The following is a 14,344-nucleotide window of genomic DNA, read 5'->3' on the forward strand; positions in this document are numbered from 1 at the left end:
AGAAATCTGAGCTAGTGTTCGATTTGGTAATCATTTTTGTATGAATGACCATGGAAATACATTTTGTTTATATATAAAATATAATATACATATCTAGTCTAATATTACAATTAAAAATTCCAAGTTTGATTAATTTTAAATTTTTTTTGTTGTTAGACTGTTTCTGGGACTTGCCCATATCACAAAAAAATATTTTTAAATGGCTGCGAATGAGAATTTACCATTGAAATGAAAGTGAACCCGTTATTTTCGGTCTCTGCTTTGAATTACTTTGAATTCCTTAAAAAATAATCGAGAACCTTGAATTTTTATAATAAAAATATCGATAATTTTGTATTTTTATAGAAAAGTTATCGATAACTTTATACTTCTATAGAAACGTTATCGATATCTTTATACTTCTATAGAAAAGTTATCGATAACTTTATATTTCTATAGAAAAGTTATCGATAACTTTATATTTCTATAGAAAAGTTATCGATAACTTTATATTTCTATAGAAAAGTTATCGATAACTTTATATTTCTATAGAAAAGTTATCGATAACTTTATATTTCTATAGAAAAGTTATCGATAACTTTATATTTCTATAGAAAAGTTATCGATAACTTTATATTTCTATAGAAAAGTTATCGATAACTTTATATTTCTATAGAAAAGTTATCGATAACTTTATATTTCTATAGAAAAGTTATCGATAACTTTATATTTCTATAGAAAAGTTATTGATAACTTTATATTTCTATAGAAAAGTTATCGATAACTTTATATTTCTATAGATAAGTTATCGATAACTTTATATTTCTATAGATAAGTTATCGATAACTTTATATTTCTATAGATAAGTTATCGATAACTTAATATTTCTATAGATAAGTTATCGATAACTTTATATTTCTATAGAAAAGTTATCGATAACTTTATATTTCTATAGAAAAGTTATCGATAACTTTATATTTCTATAGAAAAGTTATCGATAACTTTATATTTCTATAGAAAAGTTATCGATAACTTTATATTTCTATAGAAAAGTTATCGATAACGTTATATTTCTATAGAAAAGTTATCGATAACTTTATATTTCTATAGAAAAGTTATCGATAACGTTATATTTCTATAGAAAAGTTATCGATAACTTTATATTTCTATAGAAAAGTTATCGATAACTTTATATTTCTATAGAAAAGTTATCGATAACTTTATATTTCTATAGAAAAGTTATCGATAACATTATATTTCTATAGAAAGGTTATCGATAACTTTATATTTCTATAGAAAGGTTATCGATAACTTTATATTTCTATAGAAAAGTTATCGATAACTTTATATTTCTATAGAAAAGTTATCGATAACTTTATATTTCTATAGAAAAGTTATCGATAACTTAAAATTTATGTAGAAAAGTTATCGATAACTTTATATTTCTATAGATAAGTTATCGATAACTTAAAATTTATATAGAAAATTTATCGATATCAAAATATTTTTATAGAAGTTATAAATAAATTTATATTCTATAGAAAACTTTGATGGTTTCTTTTTAGAAATGTTATCGATCCTTTTGTTTCTAAACATTTTATTTCAATCGAAAAGTTTTATTTGTAAAGATATTTAGAAATGCATCGAATCATGTGAAAAATGCATTGAATCAAAGTAGATTTTGTTTATTATTGATAATCTAGAGATTTTGTCATTATTTACAATAATTTCCTTTCATAAGTAATAACACTCAATATTGTCGATTAATATGCGTTTATTTTGTTAGTGACTTCGAATGCTAGGTATTCGTTCACCACAGCAATTTCATATTTTGTGTTCAAACATAAATAATTATACACATACATATATGGTTGATTATATCATATAAGACTACAAACTAAATATATATAGTATCGGTAATAATTGTTTCAAAAAAGTAGCGAAAAGAAAAATACATATACATAAAATAAGATTCCCTTGGGACAAACAAAAAAAAGCAAATACTACTACTATAAAGTTATAATTCATTGAAAAAAGGAGAGGTAAACCGCTCCAGCTTAATATTAATAAAAAGAGATACATAATAAAATATAAAATTTTAACGGCTACCACCACGTTGAGCCACAGACATAAGATCCAAAGCTTCGGATATGTTGCCATTAACATTTTCCAATAGTTGTGTTAGCCAAGCACCCTCGTTGCTGAAGCCCATAGACATCATGGCATGAACAGCATTATTAATGCGTTGGTCTGTTATGGGAAGGAGACAAATTGAAAAACATTGTATTTATAATTTTGTTAAAAAACATTCAAAATAAGTCATTACTCACCAACATGATAAACGGGTACAGCGCGTTTCTCCTCAGGCTTGCCGGGAGTTGTAGTAGTCGAAGTTGTGGTAGAGGATGTAGTAACTACTGGTTCGCTAGCAGTAGTGGTAGAAGTTATAGTTGTTGTAGAGCCATTTGCATTATCAACAGCATCATTAGTAGCCGTAACAGTAGTTTCAACAGTGGTCGATGATGAATCATTTGCAGCTTCTTCGGCAATATGAGCCTTCAAATCTGCACTTAGTTGGGCAAAATCCATAACCTTTGATTTATCCAACGACTGAGGTGGTGTAGTCTGAGCCGAGGCTGCAGCTGAAGTCGATTTATACGAAGAAGGTGTACCGATATTGGCTTCTTTGGGAGCATCTAACTTAATGAACGACTCAGAAACACTGTCATTTTCACTATCACTGCCCAAATCATCAATTTCAACATGTGACGAAGCATCACTTTCCGGCTGTTTGGCTTCCATAGTTTGCTCTTGATTTTGTTGTTCCTTTTCGATTAAATTTTCGCTAGCAGATTTCTTGTCGCTGCCCAAACTATTAGGGTTGGAGGAAACGGACGATTTGGTAGAAGTTGTAGAGTTTTTACGTAAATTAGGATAAATCTGGTTTTCACCTCCATCGACATCCATGGGGTCTAACATTTTGGCAAACATATCGCTGAAGTTATTCAAAATCTGTATGCCAGTCTTCATGTACTGAGGATCTAAGAACTGAGCAAGACTTTCCAAAGATGGTGAGGGCATGACGGGAACTGGATTGGGTTGAGGTTCAAAATCGCGTGGCGATGTAGTGGCATCAACCTATAAATTTTGTGAAATATTTTGTTTTTAAAAAAGTTTGATTGCCACATATTTAGAAAATAATGTACACAGATTATACAGATATGCAACTAATGATAGGTGTCAAATAAGTAATTTCGCACCGTATGTTTATATTGACGTTTAAAACCATTTTATTATGGTCGTGGTTTACAGAGCGAGAACAAAAATATAATTTTCAATATAAGCAACGAGTGTGAGAGACCAACTATATGACTGTAAGAAACTTAAAACAAAAGTAAACATTGAGGAAGAAATATTTTATTTATTTCTGTATGTAAATAATAAATATGATAAAATTTGTGAACTCAAAAACTTTGTGCAGTTGAAACAATACATGGAAAATGTTAGTTTGTTCTAAAATTTTCAAAACAGTCCACAGCCCATATATGGGCTATGAACGGAAAACGCCAGCAGTCTACAGCCCATATGTGGGCTGTTCATCCAAACAATTTTTAAGCACACATTTGGTCTGTGGACTCTGAAAGCGATTTATAGGAGATTTTTGTTTCATTAAGTAAACAGCACATATACGGCTATTAAAAAAATATTTTAAGAGATATAGATTGGAGATTACCCTATAAAAGCTGACGTATGAGGCAATCCTCAGTCGCTGCCCTGGACAGTTAACGTGTTAGGAAACCCAAAAGTATAATATGTTGAAATGTACAACACGTCCTACGAAATCATACTCATAAACAAAGCAGTTACACGTCGGCTACAGATAGCCATAAAATTGCACAAAATTCCTATTACAAACATCGCACAAATCACAAACTTATACACAACATTTTAGCAAAATGTGAAACGTTTCTTTTGAATACTTTTTCGCCATTCAGTAACACTTTTTTCCCTGTGAAATTTGCTTTTTGGTTTTCTTTTTAACATAATTTTGTTTTTACACAAATTTATGTATATTTTATTTATTGACAAACATTAATTTTTTTTTTTGAAAATCATAAATTCATAGTAACGTATTTTGAAATAGAGACAAACAAATATTATTATATATTTGTCCCTCTTTTCAAACCACCACCATTTTGACATTTATTTATTGTTTGTGTTTTGGTTGCCATATTTGTAAAACAGCTTATTCATATCTGTAATAATCTGTGATAATGTAGTTCAAATATTTTTTTAGAAAATAATTTGAGTAATTTTTTTTTAGTAACAAATTTGTGTAAAATTTTCTCTTAAAATTTTTTTTTTTTTGGATTAAAAAATTGTGTGAAATATTTTTAAGAAAAAAAAAATATATTTTAAAGATTTTTTTAAAAATATTTTTTTTCGGTGAAATATGTTTTTAGAAAATAATTTCAGAAATATTTTTTATAAGAAAAAGTTGGTGAAATATTTTTTATAAAATAAATTTGTGAAATATTTTTTTTTTAGAAAAAAAAAAATGGTTGAAAACTTTTTCGGGGAAAAAAATGTTGCTGTTTTTTAATTTAACTCTTACCTTTTCTTTAGTAGCTTCCTTTTCTTTTTCACCAACATCAGCAGTAGCTGCAGCGGTAGCTGAAGCAGAGGTTGAAGGAGCACCAACCGTGTTCTCGTTAACATTCTTGGCTGCTTGTACAGCAGATTCATGAGCAATTTTAGCAGCTATTTCTGCAGTTTTAACAGCAGTTTCATGAGCTTTTTGGGCAGCCATATGGGCGGCAGCAGCAGCTGCGGCTGCAATATTGTTTGTTGTTTCATTTTCAAAAACTGGCACATTAGTTGCAGTTGTCGAAGTTGTGGTCGTTTGAGGACCTGTGGTAGAAGTGCTACTTTTGGTAGAGGTCGTGGTTTCACCCATAGCATGAGCAGCAGCGGCAGCACCACCACCCTCAGCCAAATCATGCATCATTTCGTACAAATGTGAAAAGAAATTATTACGATGATGACGACGATGATGATGATTACGGCCACGATGACGTTGTTGTTCTTTGCCATTAGCAGGCGAAGACTGATCAGCACTTTCTGTTCCGGTAGCATTGCCAGTCTCCAGCTCATCATCAATGACCACGGACAGGCCATTTTTAACGACTGGACAAGAGGTTTTGGAACGTTTGCCATGACGACGCGATGTGCGTCCCGTAACATAGGCCTCAATAACATTGGGGCAATTGTTAGTTGGCATGCGTACCATCATGTGTTCGGAGTGTATATGTTTGGATTCACAATTCTGACATAGATCATAGTTGGGACACTGAATGCACTTGTAGCGGAAACCCATAATGGGGGCCATAAGACAAGCATCACATTCGACATGCTCGTGTACGGCAAAGTCATAAGAACCAGCAGCTGGTGGTACCGTAGCTTGATTGGTGGTAGCCGACTCAGTAGATGTTGTTGTTACTGAGGCTTTAGTGGCGGCGGCGGCAGGAGCACCATCCGGCTGTTCCTCTGCAGTTGCACCAATGGGGGCGACTTGCAAGTGTTGACGCAATGAACGTTTGGTCATGAAAATTTCATAGTCGCATTGATTGATAATTTCGATTTCATCATGGTCCTCGTCTAAAGAAAATAAATCATTTAATGAATTTTTTTTAAATAATATTTATTTGTATTGCAAATTTTCATAAAAAAGGGATAATTCATTAAAAACCTATTTGTTTTGGGGCTTCGAAAAGTTTAATTCTACAGGCAGATGGATATATCTAGTAATTTTCATTAATTACTCCCAAAAAGTAAATTAACAATCCCAGAGAACAGAGTTTATAAATATTAAAATTAAAAGCTCACACACTAGTGAGTGAGTAGCATGCCATTATTCATTCTTTCATAAACAAACTTATTTAAATAGCTATCAGTTTCACAATACAGAGAGAGACAAATAACTTCTTATTGAAATAATAAAATCAATGAATAAGCAAAAACATTTTGAGAGAGTAGAATAATAATTTAAATATAGTATAAAGATTTCAAATGTCAAGTATTATGCTACACAAAAGAGCAAAACAAGATACTAACTAAACAAAAGAACACAACAACGTTATCGATATGAAAAAGTCAAACAGGTTGTTTCTGTTTTGTTTGTAAATAATATAAAAATAAAAACAAAACAAATTAATAAATAAATAAATGAAGAACATACGAGTCTTAAAAAAACCACAAACTAAAAATAAGTCTTTTTTTGAACTCAATTTATCAATTAATTGTTTGCAATTTTCAAACTAAGACCATTATTATTGTTATAATTACAATTAGAAAAAAAGAAAATGATTATAGATTGGGAAAATTATGAATCATCAAGAGGCAAAGATGATTTTGTTTGGCCTGAAGTAGGCGCCATAAATAATTAATTAGAGTGTATTTAAATTTTGTCAAATTTATTTTAGTATGTATTTAAAATATAGACTTTGAGACGATTTTGATTTACCAAAAGTGAGTCATGGTAATTGGTATTTCAGCAAGATAGGTAGTTAGAGGTTTGCACGCTTATTTAAACTGCTATGAAATATGAACCATTTGGAGTTGTAACCCTATGAAAATATCAAGTCGCTCGATAATTATGTTCTTTAGAATATTTAATGAGGAGGAACTGAAATTAAAATATGTATTTTGAAGAAGATTGAATTGAAATATTCAATAGATTCAATCAACGTTTCCGTATATTTTTATTTCACTACTTGTTCTAGAAGAAACGGTGCGAATTTGGTTTTTCTGTATGGATTTTATAATCAGCCCAATTATGAATTATGAGTTTTTCCCTATTCTTATTTTTAACATTGAATTTGAATAGGAAAAGTGGGAAAAAACTTCCCGGGAATTTTTATTCATAATGGGGCTGAATAACTTTGGAAGCATTTATTTTAAATGATTTTGCTAATTTAATAATTTTACTTAAATATATAAAACTATAAGAAAATAAAGACACAATATGGAAAGAAATAGTAAATTGTAGCTTTTTATTTTCTGAAGAAAAATTTAAAAATATAACGTATCTAATTGAAGGTACATATTTTCAAGATCCAACAATAAATGTAAATTTTTTCTGTTAAAATAACTATATCGTGCAACATTTATAAGCCCTTCCGCCCGGCTGTAGGACGGCAATCAAGAATTATTGCCAGCGAAATTAAATACATTAAAGAAACTATCAAAAAGCTGGAATTGGTTCCAAATGTAATAATTTTGGATGGTTTGTATACCATTTTAAAGCTTTTTCGAAAACCTTTCAAACGATATAATAAATATTTCGGTCTGATATTAAAAAGATATGAGAATATTAGTGTTTCAACATCAGAGGCAGATAACTCTGAAAATATGGAACGGTGACAAACATTATTAAGCATTTATTGCTTGGCTAAACTTCATTTGTTTCATTATTTTTAATATTTTGTAGTTTTTCTTTGTATTTACTATGACAAATAACTTCATTTAACTAATTTTTATTATAATACATATTGAAACTTTAAACAGTTTCTACAGCCTTGGCATTACTTTTAATAGTGATAACGCTACATTTGTGTCATCCTTTTTCGGCTAAATTTGACTGCACTTTTTTTAATACCAAAACATCTGGTTACATTAAAATGCCGACATTCTCTTAAAATTTTTATACACACACTCTCTTAACAATTACACTGCAAGTTTTTTACTCTTAACTTGAAAACTGCATTGCGAAATTATGCACTTGGTCGACTATGATGAAAAATCTTTAAATTTATGTACAAATTACAAAGAATTGCAACATAATGAAAATATATCATGAAAAAAACATGTCTTACCTATCCAGAATGTACGTATTTCACAACGTGGCTGTTTGCGTTCCTCGAATATACACATTTCGATTTCCTTCTTAAGGACATGGTAAGTGGGCGAAGGCATTTTCAAGTAGGCATTCATTTTCTTGGCACCCAAATGATAGGTAATCTTAAGGAAATTTTGATCCATTGTTGTTTATTTCTTTTTTTTTTTATTATTTTTCAGTAAACTGCAAATTTATTTGTAACACTTTCTTGTAACTTTTTACACAATATATGAATTTTCTTAGCACTTTACAAAATGTCTGCCTGTATACTAGCTGAGCTGCTTGTGGTATGTATATTATTTTTTGTGTTTTTGGTTTAAGTTTTGTGGAAAAACTAAATTACAATCGTTTATTGTCGTTGTTTTTATATGAAATTGTAGACGAATGTGTGGAAAGACGCAATAATTGATACTCTTTGCTAAATGCAAACTTTACTTGGTTTTCTCTTTAATTATGCTTGACGTGTTCTCTGTAGGTATTTTTAAATTTATTCTTGAATATTCTTTCAAATTTGTTTAATCACGGTTTGTTTTTGTTTATCAAATGAAAACACAAACTGAATTGCAGAATTTTTTGTTGTGAAATAAATTAAAATACGAAGTCACAGATGTTGGAGTCGTTTACAATGTTGCCAGATGTATTTATAGAAAACATAAATAAACAATAGTGATGCCAAATTCTAAAAAAAAAATGTGTCGAAAAATTTATTAAATTAAACAATTATTTAATTGTTGAACTTTTGTACATTATTTGTAAAAAGTAATTACATTTGTTTAATTAAAAAATGTTTAAATTTTAAAGGCATAATTTGTAAAAAACAAATATATAATAAAATCTATAAAATTGCCATCAAAACGAAACGAAATAAATTGAAAGCTACCAGATTTTAGCAAAAATAAAAAACAATTCGATTTTGGGGAAAGTCCCATATTAGAATATCGCGTAGTCAGTGGCAGTATTCACAAACTGCTGATGTTTTAAAAAGTAGAGTTTATAGTACACTAAATGATTGGTATGCCGTCCGTAAAGTGACACAGCGTCCTCAACTGCGATTAACTTTGATCTAATAATGAAGACGGCAGATCAACTGGACTATGTATGTTTATATTAATCCTAAACAAATAAGAGATCTATATTCGGCTGTGCAGAATCTTAGATACCCTTCACCAAATTATACATAAAAATAATTTTTTTTTAATATTTTTAGGTAAATACAATTAAAAATTTTTTTTTTTCGAAATTTTTTTATAAAAAAGTTTTTTTTTAATTTGTTCTTTTCGAAATTGTTTTTTAATTTTTTTAAAAACTTTTTTCCAAATTTTTTTTTTGGAAAAATAATTTTTGACCAAAAAAAAAAATTCGGGTTAAAAAATATTTTTCTCGATTTTGACCCATTGTAGGTCCAACATACTATAGCTTTATATACATCGTTGCAATGGACTTTAAAATATCTATCATTAGATATCCATATTGTCTATAGTAATGACTTAGTAATCCAGATATAGATAAAAAATAGGCCAAAAATCGAGGTTTTCCCGGGTTTTTCCTTATATATCAGCCATTTGTGGGCCGATTTTGTCGATTTTAAATAGCAACCGAATCATGTATGTAAGTTATTTAGGGGCTATGAAATGTTGATTTCAACATACAGTCGGGCAGACGGACATGGCATGGACTTCGCTATCTATAACGATCCAGAGTATATATACTTTTTGGGGTCGCAAATGAAAAATGTAGAAATTACAAACGGAATGATAAACTTATATATACTCTTGACACTCATGGCGAACTGTATAACAAGGGAAACACGATATTATAACATTTCACAATTTTCAAACAGTCACAGAAGAGTAATGTCGAAATCGATTTTTTGATGAAAAAAGGTCGAAAAGTCGAAATCGTAGATTTTTTTAAAAAATGTGATATCCGAGGTGACTAAGAAGACAAATATATGTACATATATCAGCTCCAACCATGTTAAATTTCGTAATAATGTATCCAATAGTTCCTGAGATACTGAATTTTTTTCCAAAAAAGACGTTTCTAAACCACAAAAAAAAGGATACTAAAATTATTAATTTTTTATCCCAATACAAAATGTTATACGTAGGCATCATTGTTTTACAGTATTATTTTTAGTGCCTGAAAGTATGCTTTAGATTTTTACATGCAAATAAAACACATATGTGAACAATATTTCAAAACAGTGAAAACGTTACTGTTTTTCTTAACGTTATTTTTTAAAACTTTATCTTAGTTAAACAAATGATTAAAATGATTATACAAACAGAAGTAAAACTATATTTTTGTTGTAAATATTGTTTATTTAAAACAATTTATAATTGTGGTTCTTTTAGTACTTCTAACAACAAAAAATAATAATTTACTAACACATTCTAACTTATTCATTTGAATAATATTTACTACATATAGACAAAACATAAACAAAATACTAAGATAAATTATATTAAATTTATTTTAATGGTTGTTTTTGTTTTAAATGTATAAATTAATAAACATTTTTCATTCACAAAAAAATTGTTTTTTTTTTATTTCATCACTTAATAAAAACAAAGTGTAACAGAAATAATAAAATTTTTAATTTTCTGTTAATTATTTTAGTAACGTTTGAGATTTGTTAAGGGTTAAAACGTATTTGGTTTTTAAAGGAGAGCAGCAGTTTTTTTTAAAGCATATTTAAAAATCTGTATATAATAATAATTTAATTTAATAGTTATTGTGTTCGGATGACATTTGCCATGTTTTCTACTAGTGTTATCAGGTTTGTAATGATTTATTTAGTATTTCATAAAAATTTACGATTATTATGTGTGCAAAAGTGAGGGCGTTTTTACGCACTGCAATGTTTGTTAATGGGTTCAAAATGAAAAAAAAAATATTGAAAAAAATAATGAAATTTAATTTTCTGATATGGATAATGATGAACTAAATAATAAAAAAAACATTAAAAAAGATCTGGAATAAAATAATAAATATTAAAAAGTGGAGTGTATTTTAAGAAATATTAAATGAAGTGAACAGTTAAAACAAGTAAGAGTGTTTTATTCGGATGTGCCGAATCATATATACCCGCCATTAATCTTTTTGCTCATTTTCAAAACAACAGAGATTAACAGAGAATAGTTGCGAATAGCATTCCACTAGGTCCTTCTCTCTGGGCTCTAACTTTCCTTCAGCAGACATAAGGACGGACATAAATCTTAAATATTTCATATATGACTTAAATATGCGGGATTTCTTGGAATTTTTAGCTTTAATGTTAAAGCATTTGTACAACATAAATTTATTCAAAGTATTGGCCACAGTTAGCTATGACCTTTTCTCATCTTTCTGGCATCATATTCATTCCGAGCCAATAGAACTGCTCATCTTGAGGCCCAGAACGAATCAAGCCAATTACGGATACTCTGTTCCAAAGTCAAGCGTATCCCGTCTGGCGGCATATATGACCCTTTTGCTTCCACCAAATACAGTCCATTACCTTAGCGCCATTAATATTTCGACTTTCATGGTCTATCGGTTTCAATTTGCAGTTTCCCTGCTTTTGAATGAATCCTGCTGCTCGAAAACGTTTAGCTGCTTGATTTGATCCCAATGAATTTGCAAGCTCTTGTTGAATTTGATAACAATCTTTAGGGAGTAATGCCTGCAATTCTTGGCTGGTCTGGGTGATATTTATCTTCCGTGTCAAAATCACCACCACTAAATCTATTTTGGATACAAATTTAGTGCTGTTATGATGTTTAGTGGATGCACTCAAAGCATTTCGAATCTGCGAGTAGTAAATCTTCAAAATTCCTTTTATATTGTTACGAAATTGTACTTGAATTCAATTATAACGATTTTAAGGGCTGATTTAAAAGTAGCATAATGCTTTCAAATAACGGTGCTGTAATAACAAACTGTAACATATCTGTGGGCATTATTAAATAAAAGCTTTCAGTTGATTTGATCGTAAGTTGGCAACGCTGTATTCGAATTCGAATATTCAGTTAAAGAACATTGTAGAAAGAACACCACAGATGGCGTGTGTATTAGTAAGATCTAGAATATTCGAATTTTGACAGTTAAAGAACAATCTAGAGTGCAGATGGCAGTGTTATAAATAATGTCAGAACTAAGTGCCTTAAAGTGTGTTGTGTTTTTTCAATTGAATTCGTGTACATTATAAACTGAGTGACTATTTAATTCTGTTGTTGTTGTACATTTTAAATAAATAAAGAGTTGTTACAATTTTTAAACTACCAAACGTCTTTTATTTGCAATCAAAAGTATCCGGTTTATTTAAAGGAAATAAACCAGCGTTTTGAAAAGGTTAAAACGTAACAATATGATTCGAAAACCAATTGTGAATAAGTTATGGAGCGTTATGGGGTAGATTCTACATCCGGAAATAATGTGTCAATAACTCATTGACACATCACTTTTAAATACAAATCTACTCTTATTATGGTGTCTAGTGGAACGCTCTCAAAAATTACTTTTATATGATTCGGTAAATGGAGTATGGATCGTTACTGGGTAGAATGTTCAACTGAACATAGTGATTTGCGATTTAGAAAAGACTGTCCAGCAAAAAAGGGATGGGAATCAGCGAGAAATATATCTGTAATTGGGTTTATGTAGTCATTAAGCGATGAATAATCGAATCTAGATTTAACAAGTAAGAGAGCCATATTTTATATACCCTTTCACCAAATTATACTTCAAAATACAAATTTGAAATATTTTTAGTTAAACAAAATTTTTCCAGTGTTTTTTTAATTTTTTGGAATTTTTTTTTTTAAATTGTTATTAAAATTTTTTAAGTTTTACATTTTTTTTTAAATTTAAAAAATTTTTTTTTTGTTTTTTCAAAAAAAATTCGGGTTAAAAAATATTTTTCCGATTTTCACCCATTGTAGGTTCAACTTACTATGGTCTTATATACGTCGTTGCAAAGGTTTTTGAAATATCTATCATTAGATATCCATATTGTCTTAGAAATCCAGATATATGTAGGTCAAAAATCGAGGTTGTCCTGGTTTTTTTCTCATATCTCAGCCATTTGTGGACCGATTTTGCTGATTTTAAATAGGAAACTTCTCGAAAGCATGTCTGACAGAATTATTGAAGATTAAGATCCCGAAGATATCTGGGGTCTTCAGAAAATTGATTTCAACAGACAGACGGACGGACAGACAAACGAACATGGCTTAATCGATGCCGCTATCGATAAGTATCCAGAATATATATACTTTATAGTGTCGGAAAATTATATTGTGGAAATTACAAACGGTTGCCGATGAGTTCCATTTTTTATGAGAGAGAGAATGGTCTCGGATTTCGTGATTATATACGAAGACGAAAAGACAGATTAGTGTTCTCCAATCGTGGATTGATGGTGATCAGAGTGAGGTGGAAAAATTGTTGATTTAAACGTTGGCGGAGGAGAAGGTTCTCTTCTTGGTTTGGTTGCGGACGAGCTCTGTTTCTTAGAGGATGTGGAAAGTCTTGTATTAGGTGCCCCTGCGGCATATAAAGACATTGTAGCTTATATGTGATTAGGTTGACTATTGGTCTTTTTAAAAAGTTTCGTTGAGTCAAAATATCGGCTACTAGAACTCTATTATCTAAAATAGAATAACAATATTATCGAGTCCCCATGAATTTGTTGGTATATTTTCAGTCTAAAAAAACTCAGGTCACTTTTTTTAGACTGAAAATATACCAATCAGTGCCCAAAGCTTAGTTGAATCAGTCGAATCTGGAGAAATCGGCTTGGAATTTGAACATAAAGTAAACTTAACAGCTTTTCAAAAATATATTTGTAGCATTCGTTTTCGATTTGGAGGAAATGGCCTTTGAAGCCTTTTTAATTTGGTGTTAAATTTTCATCCTTGATTTTACTAATTTGTTTCAAATATTAGTTTTTTCATTGGGGCAAAAGTTTTGATGACCTATGTAAATCTTTGGCACTGATTTAACATGGATATCGAAGAATCATTCAACTGAGAATCGACATGTGATAAGATCTGACAAGACCTGAATTTAAACAAGTCTCAATTTTGGAAAGTAAAGAGCTTTTTAAAAGCTTTAAAGCATAAGTGGAGCCACTGATTTATCATGGATCGAAGAATCATTCAACTGAGAATCGACATGTGATAGGATCTGGCAAGAAAATTACCTGTAACTCCCTGGTTATACCTGATAAAATTTTATCATGATAAACTTCAAAACGGTTGTCTAGATAAAAAATTATAAGGAATAGTCTCCATTTTTTAGTATTATTGCTTCGTTATGATAAAATTGTTAGACAACTTTGTCTTGACAACAAATGTCATTTATTGTTATAATAAATATTTGTCAAGTATAGGTAATTACATGATAAAAATATAGAAGGTAGTTTCAATCAAAATTTTTTTTTTAAAATAAGGTTTTTTGAAGTTTCCTTTTTTTGTGAGCATT

General features: G+C 29.6%; 2 protein-coding genes across 2 annotated transcripts in view; one reads left to right on the forward strand and one right to left on the reverse strand.

The window, feature by feature from the left end:
* Nucleotides 1-1,735: 1,735 nt before the first annotated feature.
* ref(2)P (refractory to sigma P) lies at nt 1,736-8,387 on the reverse strand. The gene is made up of 4 exons (XM_065501382.1): nt 7,854-8,387; nt 4,595-5,637; nt 2,310-3,117; nt 1,736-2,229 (listed from the first exon to the last, which is right to left on the reverse strand). The coding sequence occupies exons 1-4, from the start codon at nt 8,017-8,019 to the stop codon at nt 2,078-2,080; spliced, it is 2,169 nt and encodes a 722-aa protein (XP_065357454.1). The 5' UTR covers nt 8,020-8,387; the 3' UTR covers nt 1,736-2,077.
* Nucleotides 8,388-10,539: 2,152 nt separating this feature from the next.
* LOC135951939 (A disintegrin and metalloproteinase with thrombospondin motifs 7-like) overlaps nt 10,540-14,344 on the forward strand; it is a 49,693-nt gene continuing 45,888 nt past the window's right edge. Inside the window, exon 1 of the mRNA XM_065501696.1 lies at nt 10,540-10,658. Coding sequence (XP_065357768.1) covers nt 10,624-10,658 — 35 coding nt within the window. The 5' untranslated portion in view covers nt 10,540-10,623. The remainder of the gene's footprint in view (nt 10,659-14,344) is intronic.

This window comes from Calliphora vicina, chromosome 2 (assembly GCF_958450345.1).
Source record: "Calliphora vicina chromosome 2, idCalVici1.1, whole genome shotgun sequence".
In the NCBI taxonomy this organism is placed as follows: domain Eukaryota; kingdom Metazoa; phylum Arthropoda; class Insecta; order Diptera; family Calliphoridae; genus Calliphora; species Calliphora vicina.